General features: G+C 37.8%; 1 protein-coding gene across 3 annotated transcripts in view; it reads right to left on the bottom strand.

Annotated features, from left to right (window-relative positions):
• LOC149947186 (uncharacterized) overlaps positions 1–22,163 on the bottom strand; it is a 38,924-nt gene that overhangs the window by 2,199 nt on the left and 14,562 nt on the right. Inside the window, exons 1-2 of one of the 3 annotated variants that reach the window (XM_090172124.1) lie at positions 7,784–7,898; positions 5,391–5,535 (exon numbers count right to left, since the gene is read on the bottom strand). In XM_090172124.1, coding sequence (XP_090028250.1) covers positions 5,391–5,412 — 22 coding nt within the window. In that variant the 5' untranslated portion in view covers positions 5,413–5,535; positions 7,784–7,898. Of the gene's footprint in view, positions 1–5,390; positions 5,536–6,475; positions 6,544–7,783; positions 7,899–22,163 lie in introns of those variants that run through there. The other 2 variants (XM_090172125.1, XM_090172123.1) reach the window with 2 other exon arrangements.

Raw genomic sequence — 22,163 nt, 5'->3', positions numbered from 1 at the left:
CCTACATTTTAATCGTAATAAATAATACAATAAAGGTCAAACCAAAGAAACCGAGTTAAACCCGATTCCGAAATACGAGAGCGATGAGCCAACAAGAAGTCGAGTTAACTCGAAAGCGCGGTAAAAGGTGGAGAATATACGTGGAACCCGTCAGCGAATCGCTAAGTTGGTGTAAACTAATTTCTTATTAAGAGCAAAAGTGGGTACGATCTGCGGCGAAGGACGTCCCGTATAATTTGATAGCTGAGACGGCCGACGAAGAATGCGCGCGTTTCGCACAATAGCGGCCAAAGAGAAAAAGCTCCTTCGTATACAGGCGAGAAGAAAATCTGGGAAGGGTAGCTTTTCGAAAATTTTGATAAAGAAAATACCAGTGTTCAAAAGAAAAATTTCGAGGCGCAAGAACTAGTATAAATGGGTTAATGGCCGAATGTACACTTTAATAATAAATTTCTATAAAAACGCCATGAATCAACTTTGAACTCTTTTTTTTTTCTCTCGGTTTTATTATTTGGTTTTTACAGTTCTTTTAAGACATTGCGAAAACGCGTTGGGATAATCCAATAAATCCATTTGGCACCTTCCGCAAATAGTTCTTAGTCCTATACGCGCCCTAGGGGCTTTTTTATCTTTGCATTTTCCTGGTACATTATGAGTAAGGCTTAGGTTTTACAAGAGTTTGGTTGAGGCGTAATAAAAACGTTTTATCACCCGTTCGTCGTAAAGGGAAACCGCGAGCCGCGCTGGTGATGTTTTAAATGTCTCGAAGGAGTGTTAGCACGGTGTCAGAGGTTGAGACAAATACATTAACCCCGGAGCGCGTACCCGCGCGAGTCTATAGACACTCGCTGCTCGAATAGGGACAAGTAACTCGTAAAAATAGGCTGGCAGGGATCGGCTTTTTCGGACAGCAACAGCGAGAGCCCTGCCGACACAGCCGCCTATAACGGATTTATTTCGAGCTTGAAATGTTTTCGGTGGGAATGGACTCCCCGTGCGTGTTTTCCCGATCAAGGAAATCGAATATAAACCAATTCTCTATAATTTTCACTTTTATTATACTATAGATTTAAAAAAAAACTAAGCTAGGCTAGGCTAATCACCCAAGGCACCACCTTAGGCCTAAGTCATCAAGCGACTTTTAAAGCCATTAATTTAGGTGGCCGGCTTATAATGCGTAGGAGAGTGGTGGCAAGCCCTTCATGCCACGCGAGCCAACAGCACCCTACACTACCGTTTGAATAATCACGCTGAATCCTTCTCCCAATTCCAACCAGGCCCCCGCGTGAAGTGGTTCATGCCAGCAGTGGCACGTTAGTCTGAGCCTATTGACGATTGCGGCTCTGTGGATAAAATGCGCTTTAGCTATTCGCGTTAAAATAATGGGGTGATGATTTTTTTGGTGGGCTAGAATGAAACCGAAAGGAAAATAACTGGTTTGGCGCATTTAAACGTTTTTGGCAGTTAAATGTGTTTATTTAAATAAGATTTATTCAACTTTGAAAGCCAAAATAAGTCGATATTTGGAAAAGCTTGGCGCGTCGCCTTATAAAATTGCATACTGCTCAATTAATAACGTTAAATTTATAAATGGAAACATAAAAAAACCGTGAATGAGTTCAAATTTATTGACCATGGATGACTGTTTAAAAAAAGAAAGTGACAATTTTTTTCAATTGACACCGGACGATCGGACAGTACGTTACCTAAACTGATAAATTTAGGATATCTCAAACGGTGTCCAATACAATCAAAGAGATTTGCATTTGGGCACCGTCGCGTTGAACCTTGACCTAAATCTACAACGCGTATATTGAACAGATTTCCACGACTGAAATCGTGGATCGAAGCGGACAAAAACACTTATAAATCGTGTTTCAGCCTCCCAACTGGCTTCAAAGGAACACCGTCCACTTCCTTAATAATAATAATAATAATATGGTAATTAAAATTTGCACGTCAATCAGCGAGAGATCCATTAAAACTCGGAACAACTCCTTCCCCACTGCTTAAAGGGGTTTCCCCCGAGTTCTCGGTTTCCCCTTTCCATAAAATCTGCCAGAAGTTAGCGGTTACAGTAAGTGTACGGAGCTGTCGGCATGAAAGGCTTGCCACCACCCTCCTTGGGTACTAGCCTGGCAGAAATAAATACCTCCTTCTCTCGGCAAATGGGTCAGAACAGAATGGAAATCATCCGCGCCAAAGAAGACCCTCCCGCCAACAACTCAACGTAATTTAATTAGCGCGTGCGGACGGCTTCAACAAAAGATTCGCGAAATCCTGCAACTAAGATGATGCGTGAGCGAAACCCTACTTCATTACATATACCCCAACCGTCATGAGCAAAGTGGGCGAAATTTGACTTATCACTCATGCCGCGGCGATTCAAACTCGCGCGCGTCCGAACTGGAACCGGCTTATTAACATCGCAATGCGTATATAGGCGTCGGCCAGTTTCAAGCTGCAGCGTTTGACTCAATTAACCCGGCGATGACCCCGAGCACGCCTATTCGTGTAAAGCTACGAATATCCGTGACTAACTAGATGGATTTAACTTCCCATTGCCTTCGCTTTCCGGAATGCAACGTATACCAACACTCAAAACACGGAAAAACCTTTTCGAAAGCAACAACCCGACGCTAATCTTATCTAAAATTGTAGTTAAATTACGCAAAGAAGTTGAAAAGTCCATAATAAAAAGGGGGCAAAAAAGCTAAACCTTAACAAATCAAAATACTCGGTTTAGTTAGTCGCGAACCAGATTACTTGTGCAGTACTGATGAGCTCCAAATAGGGCGAAACCGGTCTACCACTGCAAAATCTGGCTATTGTAATTCCATTTTAATTGGTTTTGGAGTCGAAAATCTATTTGGTCCGAGTTTCGGGTTTTAATTTTATTCCCGAAGACCTATTGGTCCGAGTATTTTGTAAGTTTTATCATTACTATAAATTGGTTAGGGTTCAACTTTTTTGTTCCCTTTTTATTATGGACTTTTCTACTTTTCGCGTAATTTAACTGCATTATAGTCCATAGGTGTTTTTTATTAACTTTAACTTATCTAAAATCGAATTAAATCTGTACACGTCGAGTGGAAGAGATAAAGAACGCTCGAGAAGGTATACAAATTCTAGTTTCCGTAAGTATATGAAACGTATTCATCATATGCTCAGTAATTTTGCTCTAAGTTTAAACGTATCAATTATATATCCATGAAGATATCGTTTGCAAATAAAATTTACTCGTTAAACCAGAAATCACAAACTACTTCAGTATTTAAATTCGCCGGCCAGTGTGGAACAAAAAATACGACTGGTGCCAGCTGGCAGAAGAAGTTGTCAAAGTGACCACTTATTGTATTAAAGCCTGATTTGTGGAATTTTGAGCAACGCAATGTTTATTATATCTAATGACCGCTGTGTTCAATATCAAATAATTAAAATATGAAATAAATAAACTTAACGATAAATTTGTTCCCGTATTTCAAAGACGCTACTAAATTAACGCTGATGTATCAGTATTTCGCAATTGCACGACTAGACTAACGTTTCCAACTGTTGGGAAATCTCATCCATAAACAACGGATTGAAAAGTGTAAGATTCTCAAAACCGGAGAAGAGCTGCTATGTCATATCTTTCCAGCGACGGATGAATTACACGCTTCGCTCCGAGCCAAAAATTAATTTACGAATCTAATAAATTGTAATTTTTTTATTACAAGATCGCTCGTGCCTACTCCGAAGTCCGGAACTGTTCTTTCGCAAACATTGAAGGCAAATACATTGGCACTCGCCACGGTTCAACTTCGCCAAAGTCCTCATCACCTCAAAGATTCTACGTTGCAACGTAACTCAAGAAGACATTATCCATACAGAGAACGAACGAGATAATTTTTTCTCAAAACAAAATTTACTCAATTTGGTCTTCTTATACATTCGTAAATTTGTTCGTTTTCTTGTGGACCAAAATATTAAGTTGTCATATATGGCGACGACTACGTAATTACAATGTTTCCTCGATAAAAGGAATTGCTTTGTATGAGTTTTGGTTAAAAAGAAGATACGTTGCTCTCTCTCTCTCTCTATCTCTTCTATTCTCGCGCGTAGACTAATTTATTTCAACGCGTTGAAAAATGGCTCCCCAGAAGAGTTACGTAAGCACGAAATGCTGCTTAAATAAATTGGCCATTTTTTAAAAGCGCTCATTTCCTGGTACGCAATTGCCGTGACTATTTGTCACTAGATTTAAAGGTCGATTTTCTTTATTGGGCCATATATTGTTTGGTCAATGACCACAAATAACTTTCCGGATGTCTAAGACTGTAAAGCTAGCACTATTCGAAATATGTTAATCCTCTATTTCACTCTTCCTTCTGATTTCGTGGATAATCTCGGCATCGGACATACGACGGAAAGCTATGGACTGCGGGGTTGCTGGTTATTGATGTTTGAAAAATAGATTCGAAGTATAGTTTTAGAAGGGTGACTAGTTGGCTTTGGAATTATTTTTCCTCGTTAAAATTATCCTTTTTTACTTCATTTTAATATTTTTAAGACCTCGATTTTCTAAACGTACGTCAAATGATTTTGCAAAAATTTATTTTAAATTCAATCTTTTAAAATTTTTTTCACACTGCCTTATGTACTGAAGTATGAAAAAATAAATCAGACTTCTTCTTTTTTAAATAATCAGCTAGGCTAATACCCAAGGCACATACCTTAGGCCTAAGTCATGATGTGTCTAAGAAATAAACAGTCGTTGAGCAATACAAACCCTGAAAACTCAGAACGAGCTGCGATTTTATAATTAGGTATACTTCCAAGTTATATTTTCCGTTATTGCGTTAAATAAAATGTATACAGCGTAAGTGACAGCGTAGAATTAGTTTGTTAAATGTCAGAAACTAGTTATATTTTTGTTCCATTTACCGAGCTGTTTAACACGAAAAGAGCCGTTGAAAACCCACGTTTGTCAGTTCTTAATAATAATATGATAAAAATATATAAAACAGCATCATCTTTGTTATTGGTCACGCGGGAACTTCCCACGCCAGCCGGCAATGAAGAAATTTATAAATGGGCCGAAATTGGAAAATAAAATAATAACAAAATAGCTGGATATAATGAGTGGCAACCACGCGATTTATCCGCAAACTCGTCAAGCTTGCGGGGGAAGAAAAAGGAAGGAAAGGCAAAATGGCGAGTTAACAAGATACGCGTCAGGGTCAATATGGGTTCGACCTCATTCCCATAAATTCACCAGCGCAGACTCATTTCTAATGAGATGTTTAAAGGCGGAAAGAAAGACAGAGAGGCGTCGCCCCTTTTAGCGAGCAGCCATCTACGCCAATGCCACGCTACAGCGCCAATGGCCACGTGTACAGCGAACTCACCGCTTTTGGACATTCCGACCATCAGGCACTTCTTGAGCCGGCAACTCTTGCAGGATGTCCTGTTCTTTTTATTGATGACGCACTGTCCACCGTTCTTGCAATCTCCCAGAGCCGTCAAGTTGTTATACGTCCGACCAAAGAAAGACTAAAGAAATAACGAAAAAAGGGTTGTTATCCAAACTGGGACTCTTATTATTTATACCGTAATAAACCATTTTTAAGAAACCTCAACGTGGGTTGTTCAATGAAGAATTAAAACGCTGCGCTTGAAACTATTTCTATTTTGCGATTTATTAAATTAGCGTAATGAAAGTTTGAACATCTTTCAGTCCTTTGTTCCGAAAATATATTGAATAGCTCTTTCAATTTGGATTTGTTTACGAATTAAGCTCCATTGCCAACGAAACGGCGCATTCAATCCTTGATGTTGTATACTCGCGTAACCAGTATTTCAATGAGAGCTAAAATGTAAAACTTCTCAACTTTGAAACGATTACTAACAAATAATACTTCGAAATTACAGCAAACAGCCTACAAAAGGTAAGAGTCTTATAACGCGAAAGTCAGATTAAGAGCTCGCAAAATGAGTCAACAACCTTCTTACGGTATTCGAAATGAAAATTTACATTCCATTATACCAATTTAATTTATCTAAGAAGTTAGTCGGTAATTTAATCAAGTCCGATTTGTAGAGCGAACCGATTTATCACTATTCGTTTCGCTCACAGCGAAGCGTATAACGCTTCGAATAATAGCCTAGAGCGGTAAGGCATATTGTATAGGTACTTCGGCAACAACTTCGGTAGCCACAACGGAATCACAATAGAGTTAAATATTAAAAATCCCTTAAATGGACTGGCACAAAAGAGCGCGCATTTCGTAAAAACATCCTCCTGCCGCCTCTCATTGGAATCGGTATTCAATGTGAAATTTATCACCTCGGCAGCGAAACGGCTACCGTATATTATATCCGCGAAAGTCTAAACTGCGAATATATTCAACCACGTTAAATGGACCGCGCAAATGAATTGGCTTTAAGCGAGCGGGCCGTTCATTTAAATTTACGATCAGCAAAAGGGAAATACTTGAGCTATTGTTATCAATGATGGCCCGTGTATAAATCAGAATATAGTTTGCGCTACGATTTTCTTCCACGATCTTTTCAGCGAAGAGTTCAACAATACATTATTTTTCGACACTTAAGCGCTTATTGAGTCGTACGTAACGTACGCGGACTCGGCTCTCGGGGTAGCGTGTTTGGGCCTATAGACGCCGCGCGGATATGCTAGCTACCGGGTCATGTTCTAAATGTATTTTCATTTTTGGAGAGGTTTTGAACAACGTTTACCCGAATAGAGACGTCAAATTCTACGGCCTCGGAATAAGAAAGACGTAAAAGCCTGGAATGGCACCTTTTTTATGACACCTATATGATTGTTACGCGGAATTGAGTAGTCAAAAAGGTGCTTCACAGAGGGCAGCACTAGCTGGGGCGGGAAGAGAAAGAGAGAGATAAGTTACGATTTTTAATCCTTTGTTGCGCGTAAGGAGGAAATTTTTATCGGTCTACGCGTGGAACAAAGAAGCATTCTCTTCGCGGGGAACCGTTTTCATCGCGGCCGCTTTCGTACAAGTGAAGTTTGCTTAAATACTACTCCGAGTCTGAGAGCGTACCATTTTGCCAGGTTATAAATTGCGAAACAAGCCGGTTTACCTTCTCAATGCCTATTGATTCGTTTTATGGACGATGGCTATTTTTAACGGACATAATGGTGCCGCTTTCCGGCGCGTTTATGACTTCCAATAATGTTTTCGAGCGTAAATATAAATTTTTATTACGAAATGAAATGGCTCTTGAGCGTTATTATTCCGCGATATTTAGGATCTAGGCTTTATACAAAGGTTGCCTATAGCGACTCCTCCGTATTATTACCAACCAAATATATAAATTAAACTTGAACAAGGACAATTCTATCGGCATTGAAATAGTAATTAAAAGACACCCTACGTATCTATCGTATAAAATAGTTTAAAACCTAACAATTTTTCAAGTACCTCTCCCAAGATATTACAAAAATAAAATTACTATTATGTTATGGTGCGGTTATAATTTTGCTTTACTTATGTTTAATGTAAGGTCTATCTTTACTGCCGATGCGCGATGTGAGATTCTATCAGAAACTGATTTATATGTATGGTAGAAAAAAAAAGAAAAAATTTAGAGCACGTTCAAGGGCGTGAGCCTTTTCAAATTGGAAATTTATAACATCGACGAAATGAGAATTAAATAAATAAAGAAAAAATTTCTCGCGAGCCCTGGCCTACCCTCTCACGGACGGAGCGTCATTTTTTCGAGGCAAAAATAGTATATAGAGGGAAAGAATTATGGATACCTGTAATGAGCAGTAAATTTAGACGCTAAACAGACAGTCAAACCCGTTGAAAAAAATATATCAGACCTTTCGGAGCGGGTAGCACGTTATTTATAAAGGCGTAAGGCTGAAAAAAACATGAAATGTAAGTTCGTATAATGGAAATTTATATCTTACGCCGCAAATTGGCCGAGACAAAAACCGCGCGTTTTTAAGAGTCGTTCGAAAACAATTATCCAAAAACGAGCGCGCTGATTTAATAGAAGTATCGTCATTAGTGAGCCAAGATAACCGTCGTACAATATTTACCCTCTGTAATTAAAATGCTATTCATTTCGAAACGACACAAACATTAAATTAATTTTTATTAATATTTCCAGGTGTGTTTTCGTTTGAGAATTGAGAACGAAATCGGAGGGATGGAACTAAATTAATTTAAATTGGAATATGACGATTCGCCGATAATAAAGAAAACATTATGAGATATTAATTTATATTTATACCTATAATTATAAATATTAAAACTCGAATCTAGAGCGAGTTAAATTGTTGTATTTTACTAACACAATTGAATAAAGTAAGTGTAGTAGGCAATGCTTCAAATTGGTTTTCATTAGTTTTTCCTTAAAAATAATTTAAATATCTAATCAATTAGACTCGCGCATTTTTTGTAAGAACTTGGCCTAAATCTCGAGCTTATTGTTCGCCGTCAAGCGACAACCGAAAACATTTTGACGTTGGTAACGCTTTGCATCAGTAATGAGCTTGACAATTACGTCATTTTTATGGTGGACATTCAATTTTTTTTACAAAACATTTAACTTGTTGTATATAAATAATTATTAGAAAAATATTTTAAATACAATTTTGATTAGTCTTGAATTACTAAAACATTATTTTATAATTTTTTTTTATTTATTTTTTATTCTGAAATATAAAAATAAAATTTTACACTCTCCCAAAATTTTACGTTTACTTTTGGTAATAAAATCAAGCTTTAAATTGAGTGCGTAATTACTTTACTAGAGATTCCACCCAAAGAGATATTTTAAAAAATGGAGTGCAAATGAAATTCCTGTAAATTGTTTGAATCTTCGCAAAATTAAAATGTTCGATATATTATAGAACTTAAATGGACTTAACTGATTATTTTAACTGGTTGTTTGGGGGGTGCATGGAATACGTGCATGGAACAGAGAGAACTCTTTGACCCTTTCCTAATCGTGACCACCTTCGGACGACCTTTTATGGAACTACAAATTAGTACGTCGCCCACTGCACCTGCAGAACGGAAAAAATGTTCTTCTCCCAGAGCACAGATGTAAAAAATGGGTTTACCACGATTTTTTTTTTCATTTTCCCTTTCTTTTTCGAGTCAGAAATTGTGGGAGTTATCCAGCTAAAATTTGTAACCCATTTATTAAAAAAATATGAACATTTTGTCATTAATCAAAGATGTTCTTTTCTAAATATAAAACCCATTGAAAACGCGATGATCCATATTACTAGGGGTTACGCGCTTAATTTTAAATTAAAAACAATTATTTATTGTTTATTAATATGGCCAGCATTGTCATTTATTTTGATTAGAAACAAGCAACCGATAATCTAAACAAATCTAGAATGGTAGTTTTCAAAGCGTTTGTTTTATAATGATAATTACGAAAAGGTTAAAATAAAATTGTTTTAAGGAAGGCGGATAATGAAAGTGAAATGTACGAAAATTAAAACTATCTAAGCACGTGAATTCGGGAAACTAAAATATATTACAAATTTTAATCCACCCTGAGACAAAAGGTAAAAAAATTGAGTAGAAGGACCGTGTAGACACATTTCTGACCCCGGCCAATTATGTCATAGCAGGCCCTTCCAACTGAAATCTCCAAGGGGAAAGGCGCTGATGAAGAACAAGGAGGCAATGGGCCTCTATTGTACAGGACCCTTAAGAAATCTGCTTCTGGGCCCTTTTCCTTGGGGCCCCGGGGATTGTGTCCACTCTCTACACGGCGCTTGGTCGCTGATCAAAAACAGCGACACAGTGTTTGACTGTGTTTCACGTAAATAGACAGTTTACAGACAGTGGCGGCACCAAGGGGAAACTACGCAGTCTATAGCCTACTTTTCATTTTACAAATCAATTTTAAGGGACCCAGTGAAATCCACCGGAAGTCAATATGTAAAATGTGTGAAAGTTTAAAATGGGGCCCCCATTTTAATAGAAAAAGAGAGGAGACTACGCCTCTTAAAATCATGGCACCCGCGCTGTTTACAGAATTGTTATCACTGTAATGTTTAAAAAAGATTCTAAGAATTAATTACAATTGCGGTGTATAAAAATATAAGAATTTCTACGAAAAATAGAACGAGGTCTCGATGGAAGCGGAGGGTGCGCCGATTTGGACGTTTCCCCGATCGAAACGAAGCAAAGCCAATTTCGAGTTCACTGGCAACTGAACGGCCAAAAGAGATTTCGATTCAAATATTTTCGCATTTCACTCGAGCGAACGAAGGATTTGAAAAGAAAAAGACTTTTTCGGGTTTGATACGATAACGGTATTATACCGCCTGTTGAGACGAAATGGGAAAACGTTTTCCGCTTATCACGAGTGGCGGACCTCCCTTCCTCGCGAGCGCCATATGCAATATCAAGAAAGGCGAGAGATCACCAGAAGGTCAAATAAATTCGGGCCTTGTTTTATAACGAAATGATAGGAAAGGTCTTTGACAGTTCATTTAAACCAGATCAAAAAAGCCACGAAGAAATCTCAGTCGCAGTTGGAACCCGCTGGCTGAATTATGAGGCGCGATCAGTGGCGTAGACAAGGGGAGGGTTACCGTGTCCATCCCCCCCCCTTGGGCGTAACTTTGGTTGTACTAAAATTTTACCCCCTTCTCGACCCTTCTAAGGTACTCTACATAGTTTAAACCCTCCATTGAAGAATTTTGGCTACGCCACTAGGCGCGATGTTAGTGTTAACAGCGGCCAAGGTCTACAAAGTATTTGGAATGTACTGCATTTTTTTAATTAAAAATAAAATAGTAAATACTAGTCGTAGTACTAGCTATCACCCAAAAACTGGTTAAAAAAATGAAATTTAAGGTAGAAAAATTGGGATTTATTTTTGCCGAAATAACGCTCCAGCTTTAATACGCTAATTTGCGTTTATTACAATTTTAAGTCTACGCTCAATATTGGGGCAAAAGAGACTTTAATCAGCAAAATGTTAAAGTATCTATCGTAAAATGAAGAATAAAATTAAAATTTGAAACGTAACCTCAATATGCAATATACGTAGTCTTAAGAAAATAGCAAATTTCCGTTTGTACATTTAATTTGAATATAAGATGAAATCGCGTTCTCTATACATGTATATGAAAAGTGGAAAAACGATATTGCGCAAGCTCTCTCGGGGGGGAAATGCGCTCTAGAATATTCGAAGAACGTAATGAAATCGTAATACACGGTAATAAACATCGCGAGGATAAGGGAAGAATGCGTTATAATGACACAATCAGCCCACTTTCCAGATTCACACACAAACATCTAAACATTAATAATGAAGCACCGAGGTAAACATTATGGGCATTTATAATTCGATACTCACGATTCCCCGCGCGAAAACTTCTTCAAAAAACCGAATTTTCTTTTCAAGAAATGACGCGTTTCATTCTAGAATTCTTTTTCTTTGAGGAAAAAAGAGACTTAATGCGTAATCAATAATGACACGCTTTTTAAGGGCTAACGGTATTTCCCCCCTTTCTCCTCTAAGCGTACAACAAAAAACGGCGAAAGTTTGAAAAATGGCTCATCTTCAATGCGAGGGAAATAACTAATTTGTCAATATATAACGTTATTTTTTTTCTTTCTACTTTTCACGTGAAATTGAAAGTTGTATTCGTCCTACATTTTTCCCCCGGCGGCACGATTTTAAACCCGAACCAAATTTAAGAGGCGAAAGGGGACAGCTAATTGTTATTGAAAAAAATTCAAAGTTATTCCAGTTATTCCGAAAATTGGGGAAAAAAAATTACTTTTCCAACAAAAAATTAAAAAAATCTAGGTGGCGCTTTATTAAAGTTTGAAGTCACGTCTAGTGAAAAGCTTGATATATTTTACGTGATGTAGATAATAGGATTGAACTCCGACCCGATTTCCTTCCAAAAGACTCTCTCAGACACCCCCGAAACCACGTCCCCTCTTTTCATTTCGAGAGTTTCGCTTTCTCGCTACTAGGGCGCGCTACGGGTTTTAGGCCCCGGGGATGATGCTGGAAGTCAACGAGACGTAGCGAAGCGAAAGTGACATTCACGCTCCAGTTGCGACTGCACGCCTCATCTCCAGGGAAAGTCTTCGAGAAAACGGAAAGAATACTATAGCACCCGCCTATTCAACAGAGTACCGTAGTTAGTGAAAACTGTGTCACTAGAAGTAAATAAATTTTATTATAAGTAACGTTCAACCTACTTTATGAAAACTATTTTATAAATACTCCGAGTGACATTTACGGTAAATCCAGTATTTGAACGGTCGATTTTTAAACAAGAATTCAGCTAAGCGTACGCACTATATAAGCTTAAAGCGACGCTTTTCCAAGATTTTATACTATAACGTATACGAACGAATTGCGCAAATGAAGAGGTCTAATACTTTCCGATACAAGATATTTGCTCTTGTTTCGGGCTTCGATGCTTGACAGCGGGTCAAGGGTCAACCCAGATGAAAGATAATTAATCCCCTTGTTAATTCTAACGGGAAAAAAGAAGGGATAATGTTCGCGCATGGGCTCTCTCAACATGAACTAGAAAGTGGCTCGAGTAATAACACTCAACCCGTACGAAAAAATTCGTCGGTAAACTTGTCTTGAGAAAATTGAGGCACCCCAGTAAAAGAGTTGAAAGGCCAAAAAGGTGACACGAATGGGCCGCCCAGCGCGCGAATTTTGGGGCCATTGGAACGACTATTAAATCGGGGGTGAACTTTGCGAATTTTGGCAGCAGCGCGGTCCAGAACAGGGCCACATACTCTTAATGGCGTTCGAGCTCGCCTTAGAAGACGAAAAATACCGGATTTTTTACGACAACGTTTATGAAGAGGGAAAAAGAAACAACCTTTTCGTGGGCTAAATCTAGAGGTTTAAAACGAACGTATATAATTCCCCAGTGATGAAATTATTACGGTGGATTTCCACTAGCGCGTGGTGTACCTGGCATTCACGCGAAAGATTTGGGAAAACGGCGAATTACCTCGAGCTCGAGTGTCACGTTAGCCCTGGGAATGAAAAGGAAGATAAGCACCCCGCGGTTTGAGGAAACCCCCTTTCCGTGGCTGTCGTCAGCGTGTTTGGATAGCGCTCAACGTAAAACGACGCTCGAAAGCAAACTTATTCTATAAAGAATGACCTCCGAATGTCAAAGCGGACTCCATTCGTAGTAAAACTAGCCGAGTGTTTGCCGACTCTCGAGTCATTTCCTCGCCATCATCCCACTCCATTTTTTCGGAGCTGTTTTTCCTTCGGCTTCAATTCGACAATTTGTTTGATGATTGTATTTAAATTTGACGTGAATGTGATGTAATTCGGTGGGCCCACCATTTGATTATAGGGCCGCGAATGATTCGCGCGGAATGTCCGATTCTTCGCGATAAACGCCGCGGATGGGAGCGTACGCTTAATATAGGTAACGTTTAATTTGTTTACAATAAATCGGAGTATTTGCCTTTTATTCGATCAAGATGAAAAGTGCATTATGTTGTATAGGCGGTTAAATAAACCCCTCTCTGCTGCCAGATCTATGCGTGGAAAATTCTCAACTTTGGCAGTATAAAGAGAAACCATAGACAAACCGGTTATATGTCCAGTCGCAGCGGCACAAACTCTATAATCGGCTATGAATTATCTTTTATTTAAAGGACTATTGAATGAAATTGGACAGTAAATTAATAGGTACAAATCTTAGAAAGATTTTGAATTTTTATGATACGAATAAATTTATTTTAAATGCGAAATGCAAATCGGCATCAGTTATCCTTTACTTTCAAACAAATTATGAAATTTTATCGAAGAAATTTGATAAAAATATATTGATTTAAACTTTTATCAGTGATTGATCAACGTTTAATAAAACTTACGCTTCAGATAAAACATTACTTGATAGGATTTTGATAAAAACTAAACTGATTTCCGGAATTTTTTTAGTGATTACGAATGATTTCCCTATTTCTAACGATTTGATTCCGGTTATTTTAAAATTTAGAAAATAATCTAGCATTTTTAAGATTTCCATTAAAGATACGAAATTTTTTGAGGAAACAATGATTTCCAGAATTTGATTGCCAATGATTTTATGATTTTTAAGATAAACATTAAAGATTTTATTTTATAATATTAGTTTCGTTTATTTTTTAATTTCATTGATTTAGAAATATTTTCGAAAATTGTATTAATTTTTTATTTATTTTCAAAATGTACCACCTTAGACCACGTACCAGCCTGTGTTTTGGAAGATTTCGGGAGTACATAATTTCCGTTTGAGCGAATGGAGAACCATGCCACTGACTCAATTTAGTACCCTCTCCGCTCGGCAGGTCGGAGCCACTGGTTCAATGTAGAAGTCCCCCTCCACTCTGCAGTTTGGAGCCACTGGCTCAATGTAGAAGTTCCTCCCACTCTGCGGGTCGAATATTCATTCCTCTTAACAGGGGCTCTGACTCGATTACCCCTTCCCGTCATATTCCTCAACCTTTAAATGATCTGGTTCAAGGGGCAACGCGTCACCCTGTACAGTTAATAGTTGGTTTTTTTTCGGCTGTCCCAGGACAAAAAGTGTAAACTTTTTACCCTAAAACGTTTTATTCGCCTGTTCTCGGGGTATGATTTACCCTGTCCCGAATTTTGTTCGCTTGTTCCAGAGCTCAAACGTTACACTTTTTACTCCTCCTCGAAAGGAGGTGTAGAGGGAGTAATGTAGCTTATATAGAAAATTCGTCCGCTTAAATTTCGTTTCACGAAAACATAACGGGTTTTGAGCATCTTCACATGTGGCAAGCTTTTAATAACGAATATCCAATTGTTAAATGCTATTAATGACTTTAAAAGTTGCTTGATGACTTAGACCTAAGGTGGTGTCTTGGGTATTAGCCTAGCTGATTATTATTATTATTATTATTAAATAAATAAGAAAAATGAGTCCTATATTGATGATATCACCACCGGTCGTCATCTTAAAAACAAAACAAATATATAACCTTTAACCTCTAACTACTCCCTTCTTACTCCAACTCGTTTTTTTCGTCAAGATAGAATTGGAGTAAAATGACGTCATAGGGCTACACTTTTGAACCTGGTCAAAAAACCCAGAACAGGCGAAAAAAAACCACCTATTACTTAAAGGGAATATAACCTGCAAAGCAATCTTTACGGAAGACCCCTTCAATTTTTAAAATGTCCCTGTACAGTGGCGCCAAACATTTTTAAAGCCAAAGGCAAGAGCGGCCAGAGCTGCAAGCGTTGGTGTTCCACACCAAATACCTGAGGTTATATTCCCTTTAAACACAGAAAGGGTTGATATAAATTTAAAATAAATCGAAAAGTGGAACAGACGCGTAAAATCCGTCAAAATCTCGAAGACAAGTTCAATATGGTTAATTAAATTCCGTGATTATTTCAGTCAAAAACAAACGAGTAATTCTCGTTTCCAATCCAGATTTTTGCTATCACATATTTATAAATATCAGCCCTAGAAAACTGCGACTCCTCCGCCCGAAAGCTTCAACAATATCAACCCCTGCGGTATTATCAAATGATAAATAATAATTACGTTTTAAACAAACGAGCAAAAACAAACGATACGCGAAATAACTTCCCTCAATATTTAAAATCAACGAAAAACAACCGGATAAATTAATAAACAAACATTCACTCTCGTCCAACTCTTTCCGAAGTTTCGACAGCGAAGAAAGCCCTACTTTCCGGGATTCTCCCCCTGCACCTCCCCCCCCCCCCCCCCCCTCGGTTTTTCGAAGTGGGTTGCCACAACCAATCACGCTATACAGAAGTAAATAGGTCTCGCTTGATTCACGATCTGTGACATATACCGAAATGTGACGACCTCCGATTGACCCCCGCAGGGAACGCGCGCGGGGGGGGGATAGGGGTCAACGCTAGGGTCACGCAACATCGCGTCTCTTCCTTACAAACAACGTCTATTAAACAATGCTAGAATACGAGTAGACCACGTAAGTCATTCCATTTTCCCTTTTACATCCGGAAGCGGGTTTTTCGCTAGCGTTCCCGAATACCGGTAATTGAAGACGATTGAAATGAAACTGGGCGCTTTGGTAAATGATACGCTACATTTGATTCGATTTAATAACCGCGAGAGTGACTATAAAGCATCCCCGTAAAACACGCCGTCGCGGAGTCATTCCGTCTGTAATTTATAAGAGATGCCCGAGCTTTATTTCGCCTCAAGGCTGGCTTTTACTTTTTGATTTCTTTCCACGTTCGGGTAAGGAGTACCGCACGAACTAGTTTATTTTTCCGTACGAAGTAGCTTATAAGACTTCTCTGATTTAATACGGGCTGTTAGAATGGTTTTTAGAACATTGTTATTCGCAACTTTTCGTTGTTAGTATTATCAATCATAGCTTACTTTGTTGACTTTTGTATAAATCATGGCAAAGAGGTCAAACCGAAGTAGAAGTCGACATACGCGCTAAGACATCAGGTCTGAGACGAGTTGGAAAGAAAAATAACGTTATCGTGTCCAATCAGATCTATTTACACATACACGCGCAAACTTCTCAGGGTCTCATTATTAAGTTTAACATTGTAGTCTTTCAATTCAATTTGAAATTGTACACTAGAAGTCAATACAAAGTACGTAATTTATTGAAAAGTTCAGGAACAATTCTGTCCGTATAATTTAATTTATAGTTGTACGTGGACAAGGGGATGGTTCAGATATCACTTAGTAACCTAATAAATTTTATTTTATTTGAGAGCCCCCTCCCCGAAACGAATGGTCGTACGTTTTTATTTTTTTACTTTTTTGTGCCCCCCCCCCCCCAACCAAAATCCTGGTTACGCCACTGTTCGAGTTTAATGGAAATTTGGCAAGCTTTTTCAATTATTTTTATTATTTTTCCTTTTAAAATTCAAAACGACACGACTTGGGAACATTTAACTATAAAATACGTCAATAGTTTCACTGTTTCGTTTAGAGGTCGGTAACGGTTAATCATTATCCATGTTTAAATTGATTTTTTCGGGAAAAAAATGTAAACAAAGAAATTTACCGGTTAATATTTCGTAAAATGATTAAAAAACATGAATTATTCGTAAAATTTGAGCTTTTTATCGAAAAAAACGTTATTTTTCCGATTAATTTTACAAATTTATCAAAAAATTAATCGGATAATACAGAAATATAAATTACTTGATCAAAACGTTTTACGAATAATTTTGAGAGCTTTATCTATTGAATAAAAGTTAACCATCCCCGACCTCTAGTTTCGTTGTCTAGAAGTTGAGCTACATTTCATGACGCGAAGGAAAACCGAATAAGAAAACTGACATAATTCGTAAATTAATTTGAGCCCATCTTGAACGTTATAGACATATGGCTTCGTTAAGAACTAATGGCCTAAATGTTACTCAAACGCCATTTTTCTACATTCCTACGCAAAATTTGTAATTATCCTGGCGCCTATACGTACAACTAAGTCGCTATTTAATTGAAAGCCAGATTCACGAACCAGAAACTGTATCTATTTACTCGAATAAACAACTTTGAAAACATGGGCGCCTTTGAAGAGTATAGTATACGCGTAAAAGAACACCCACGCCATTTAGCAACTTTAGGGTAGAAATCTAAATCAGCCATCTCTCATTTTTCCACTAAACACGTATACGTAACACCTATATATTTAACACCCCCTTCGTTTGGACGAACGGGGAAAAATGGCCAAGTTTATCTAGTATCTCCCTCCCGCCAACGTGTTCCAAAACTCTTTAAATTATTTATTATTATGACTATTATTCAACACACCAAACGGCGAGAAAACGCCAGCAGTATAAGATAAAAGATTTTTCGTAAAAAGCATCTACGTGAAAACCTGGCAGTTTGTCCTCATTTCACTTTGGCGCATCTTCGCAAATTTTACGACCATTTCCCGCCCCCCCCCCCCCTCCGTCATGGGAGAGGGGGGATGCTAAGATTTAACGCCAAAAACTAGTTCTGCCGAAAAACACAGGCTTTATTCCCGAATTATAGCTTTTAAAGAAAGTAGAAAAATTTACTTAATCTATAATTAAATATCGAGATCACAATAAACCCCGTTACGAGTCGGGATTCTACATCTGTTTATTATCAATTATCGGCCGGGCCAGAGTTCAAATACAGGTTTCGCGGACGAGAAAGAGCCCTTCGCTCCGACATGGATGAAATATACTGCGGTGGGACTTTACCACTTTAAAATTTCTCTTTCTAATCGGGAACAAAACGAGGGTGCGCGAGGGGTCGGACATTTGCCTGTTTTGTGTACGGGATTTTGTATTTTTTAAAAATCCAGGATTTTTTATTGTGGATTTGTCATACAAAGTCTATGGAAGCAAAATTCTTGGATTTTGGATTTGTGGATTTTTTTCAAAATTTTGTACGGGATTTTGCCAAATGACCGACCCCTCGAGGGTGCGGGTAAATTCAGAAATCAGATCCGTGATAGCGCTCCAAGAGTCGAGTTAAATACCTGATGGTTTTGGGAAAGTTACGTTTCGTGTTAGTTTGCATTAATTAACTAATAAAAGGTGATACCATAAGTCTATAATATTGTTCCATAAGTTTGTCACTTTGGGGAGCACTTTACTGAGAGCTAATAACGGAGTGACGTCATCACAAGATGAAAATCTCCCCCAAGCGAGGCGCTGTCAAAGGCTACGTGCGACGCGTTAGCAAGCGGACTCAAAACGGCGACGAAGCCCGTAATGTAGTCTGTCTCGTGAATAGCTCTCGGTAAAACTTTTGCATGTGAAGGATAGGAAGTGTCACACTTATGTAACAATATTATACACTTATGGTGATACTTATGAACTTAATAATTTAAGATAAACGCCGCTAAGATTAAACGGCTTGTAAACTTTAAACGATTATCGGAGCGAAAATGAATCCGAAATCTTAGTCCTTCTAGCGTTCGTCTCTCCAGAATTCACCAAAGTCGCGACATCTGATATTTACGGCGGTTCTTCTTTTAGTGGAATAACCGGAGAAACGCGCACGTAGGCAAAAATTGATCTTTAAGCTCATAGAATATGACCCTTTGGGTTAATCTTTAGAAATCATCGAGGATAAAAATAAATATGATGGATGGGTGAAGATTATTATATTTTTAAATAGTGCTTTTTGAATACAAAAGAACGGCAATATTCGCTTACTTTTTTGGTTTCGGGCCAAACTGGAATAATCAAATTAGAAGGCTTCGTGTATATTCGTTTTTTTCTCCATTTTTCTAATAATATTATTCCGAGAAATGGCCCTAATCTAATACGATTTTTGGGAATTATACCAACAATAAAAATAAAGCGCCATTATATTAAGGACAAGATTTTCCTTAAGATCAAAATTGAGCCACGAAATTGTAGATTTTGATGGAAGGTCTTTTTTTGGGCTATTTTTGTAAGGACTTTTAATTATAAGATTATTCGGATTCGTGTCGGCCTATTAAGATTGATTAATTAGGGACGACTTTTTCTGGTAATGTCTTTATTATATAAGTGGTTTAACCAGATATTTTTCTGAAATCAATTTAAGGAAACCATTCCGAGGAAAAGCCGGCCCTTTAACGAATAAGTTTTGGGAGCAATTTTACGTCCGCCGTAATAAAGTAAAAGAAAGGAAGATAAAGTTTTGAACTTGGATGATATCAACCCTCGATGATGCCGAAGAATTACAATACCAGGAAACTATCTCGCTCGCATCCGCTAAAAGAACACTTTCGCGTCACTTTTTACGATTTTCTCGGAACAATATTTTTATTAGAAATGGAAAAGCAAAATACTGCCATTTTTTGTAATGTCTTTTGCCAATGACCAATTCCGAAGAAATTTCAACGAATATGTGCTTATTTTTTTATGAGTTAATAACGCCTACGGACTTTTGAAGCTGTCGAAACGGAGCAAAATACCCACAAAATAGCAAATAGTCATTCTCTACTCCGTATAGCGTACATTGTAATTCCTGGTATTAGGTCTTCTACTTTTATATTTTGTTAATATTTTTAACCGATTGTTTGAGCTATAAAATTAAATGGGTCAAATTTTAAATATGAATAATGTAGAATGCCAAGTAACGTATCGAAAACGTTAGCTTACTCTCGTTGTTGGGTTAAATTTTCTATTTGATTGAGAACAAATTTGGTTTTGTATTAAATTTTGTCAAATAAACCTAAATTCGCGTTTTACGTAATAAAATTGAATTAACATAGTTTAATAATTAAGCGTTGGTATTCTATATCGTATAAATAAGGAAGCGAGATAATTTCAACGTTATTTACGACTGCACACATACACACGAATAACAATTCAACTTGAAATTTGAGGTATTCCAAACTCGTATACCTAACACGCAAGCAGTTCAATTTCATTTACAAACTGATGATGATATCTATAATATTTGCGCGACAGAAACATTCCAATCTGAGACGAAACGTTATTTTTCGTCCTCAATACATAAAGAATTTCGCTCCCACTATCACTTTCAACGCGTACATGACGACACATTCCGGGTGGCGCTATTATCGCCACGGAGAGACTGCGTGAATTTATAAATAAACACTTAAACACGCAATAATCCGACATTTTTATTTACCATAAATTAAGAAATGTAAGTTTCCGGGTTAGATATATGGCACCCTCGGAACGTATTCGCGAAGATATGACATTAGAATAAGAATTTCCCCTTTCGCGCTTAGCAGAGATCTTCGCTCGACCTCGATTAAATACCTAGAAACATTTCTCAATATCCAATACATTTATTTCCCCCTTTCACTTCTCATTTTATTTCCTATCTCTTTCTTAATCTCTCGGTGTCTTCTGACTGCCCAACTCTCAAGATTCACCCACAATTGAGGATTTTGGGAAGGTATTACAATAGTCACTGTTATGTAAGGACCGTCTCCTATTTTGTGTACAATCGGTTAAATTCTGCGAAAGAGAAAGGTTATTTTTATTTCCGTAATCCATCACACATTAAATGAATCACGCGAAAGTTGTGACACCGTCGAAATGAGAGTATCACACTCTAAACGCGAACTTCGTTTTACTATTTTCTATTCATTTTTATTAGCCCATTGAATTATCCTTAACAAAAAACACTCTTGAACCGCTAAAATATAACAAAAAATGAATCTTAATACATGGGGTGGCGGAGTGGTTAGCGCTTTCCCCTCGCTGCAAGTGGAGCTTGTGGCACTGAGTGAAAACTCGGAACCACTCCTTCCGCGTTGAGTTTTAGAGTTCTCTCCCCACTGTTTTAAGGGGTTTCCCCCGAGCATTTCGGTTTCCCCTTCCATAAAAACTTGTTTGGGTTAACGGTTATAGTTAGTGTAGGGAGCTGTTGGCTCGCGTCGCATGAAGGGCTTGCCACCACCCTCCTACGCATTGTAACCCGGTCACCTGAATTAATGGCTTTAAAAAGTCGCTTGATAACTCGGGCATAAGGTGGTGCCTTGGCTATTAGCCTAGCTGATTATTAAATAGTTTCTTGAATAAAATTTCTTATACTGCACGAGTAATAGTTATCAAAAACTTTGGTTATCAATTCTTTCAAATTCTCAAAAGGAAAGACAAATTCTTTGTCATAAGTAAGAAAACCCAATTGCTCGACTAAGCATTAAATTACTCATGTTTAAAAAAAATGACTCTACTTAAACGTAAACGGCTTACAGATTCCCAAGACGAACACGGTCCAATTAAAATTCCAAAATAAAATCGGAATAAGATCAGTAGAAATGCTTATACAGTACGCGGCTTACGTAAATATGTATTGTGTCAAGCATTATCAAAATTGATTGCGTACACTTATAATTATTCATCATCTTACGTTGAAAACTAAAATAAGTAGAATATGTAAAAATAAAGTTGGTGTCGTAGGTAAAGTTTTAACAGAGCGAAAAGTACTGTTTCCAGACCCAAGCCTTTTCAAATGAAGGAGGGTCCGATGTAGTAGCGGTGAAAAGTATTAGCATGTTAATACCGATCCTAGTGTGGCAGTCCACGTGTGCTGTTTCTGCCCAGATAGGGGCGCGTGCCAACTTGAAAAATCTAGTTATACTTTCCTTTTCTTTAATTATATTTGGTTGGGTAATCGCGAAAGTACGTTCATATCAATAGCGTATTCACGGTAACCC

The sequence above is a fragment of the Leiobunum rupestre genome, chromosome 4 (assembly GCF_980474605.1).
Source record: "Leiobunum rupestre chromosome 4, qqLeiRupe1.1.hap1, whole genome shotgun sequence".
Classification (NCBI taxonomy): domain Eukaryota; kingdom Metazoa; phylum Arthropoda; class Arachnida; order Opiliones; family Sclerosomatidae; genus Leiobunum; species Leiobunum rupestre.
This window is presented reverse-complemented; position numbering and strand designations above follow the sequence as displayed.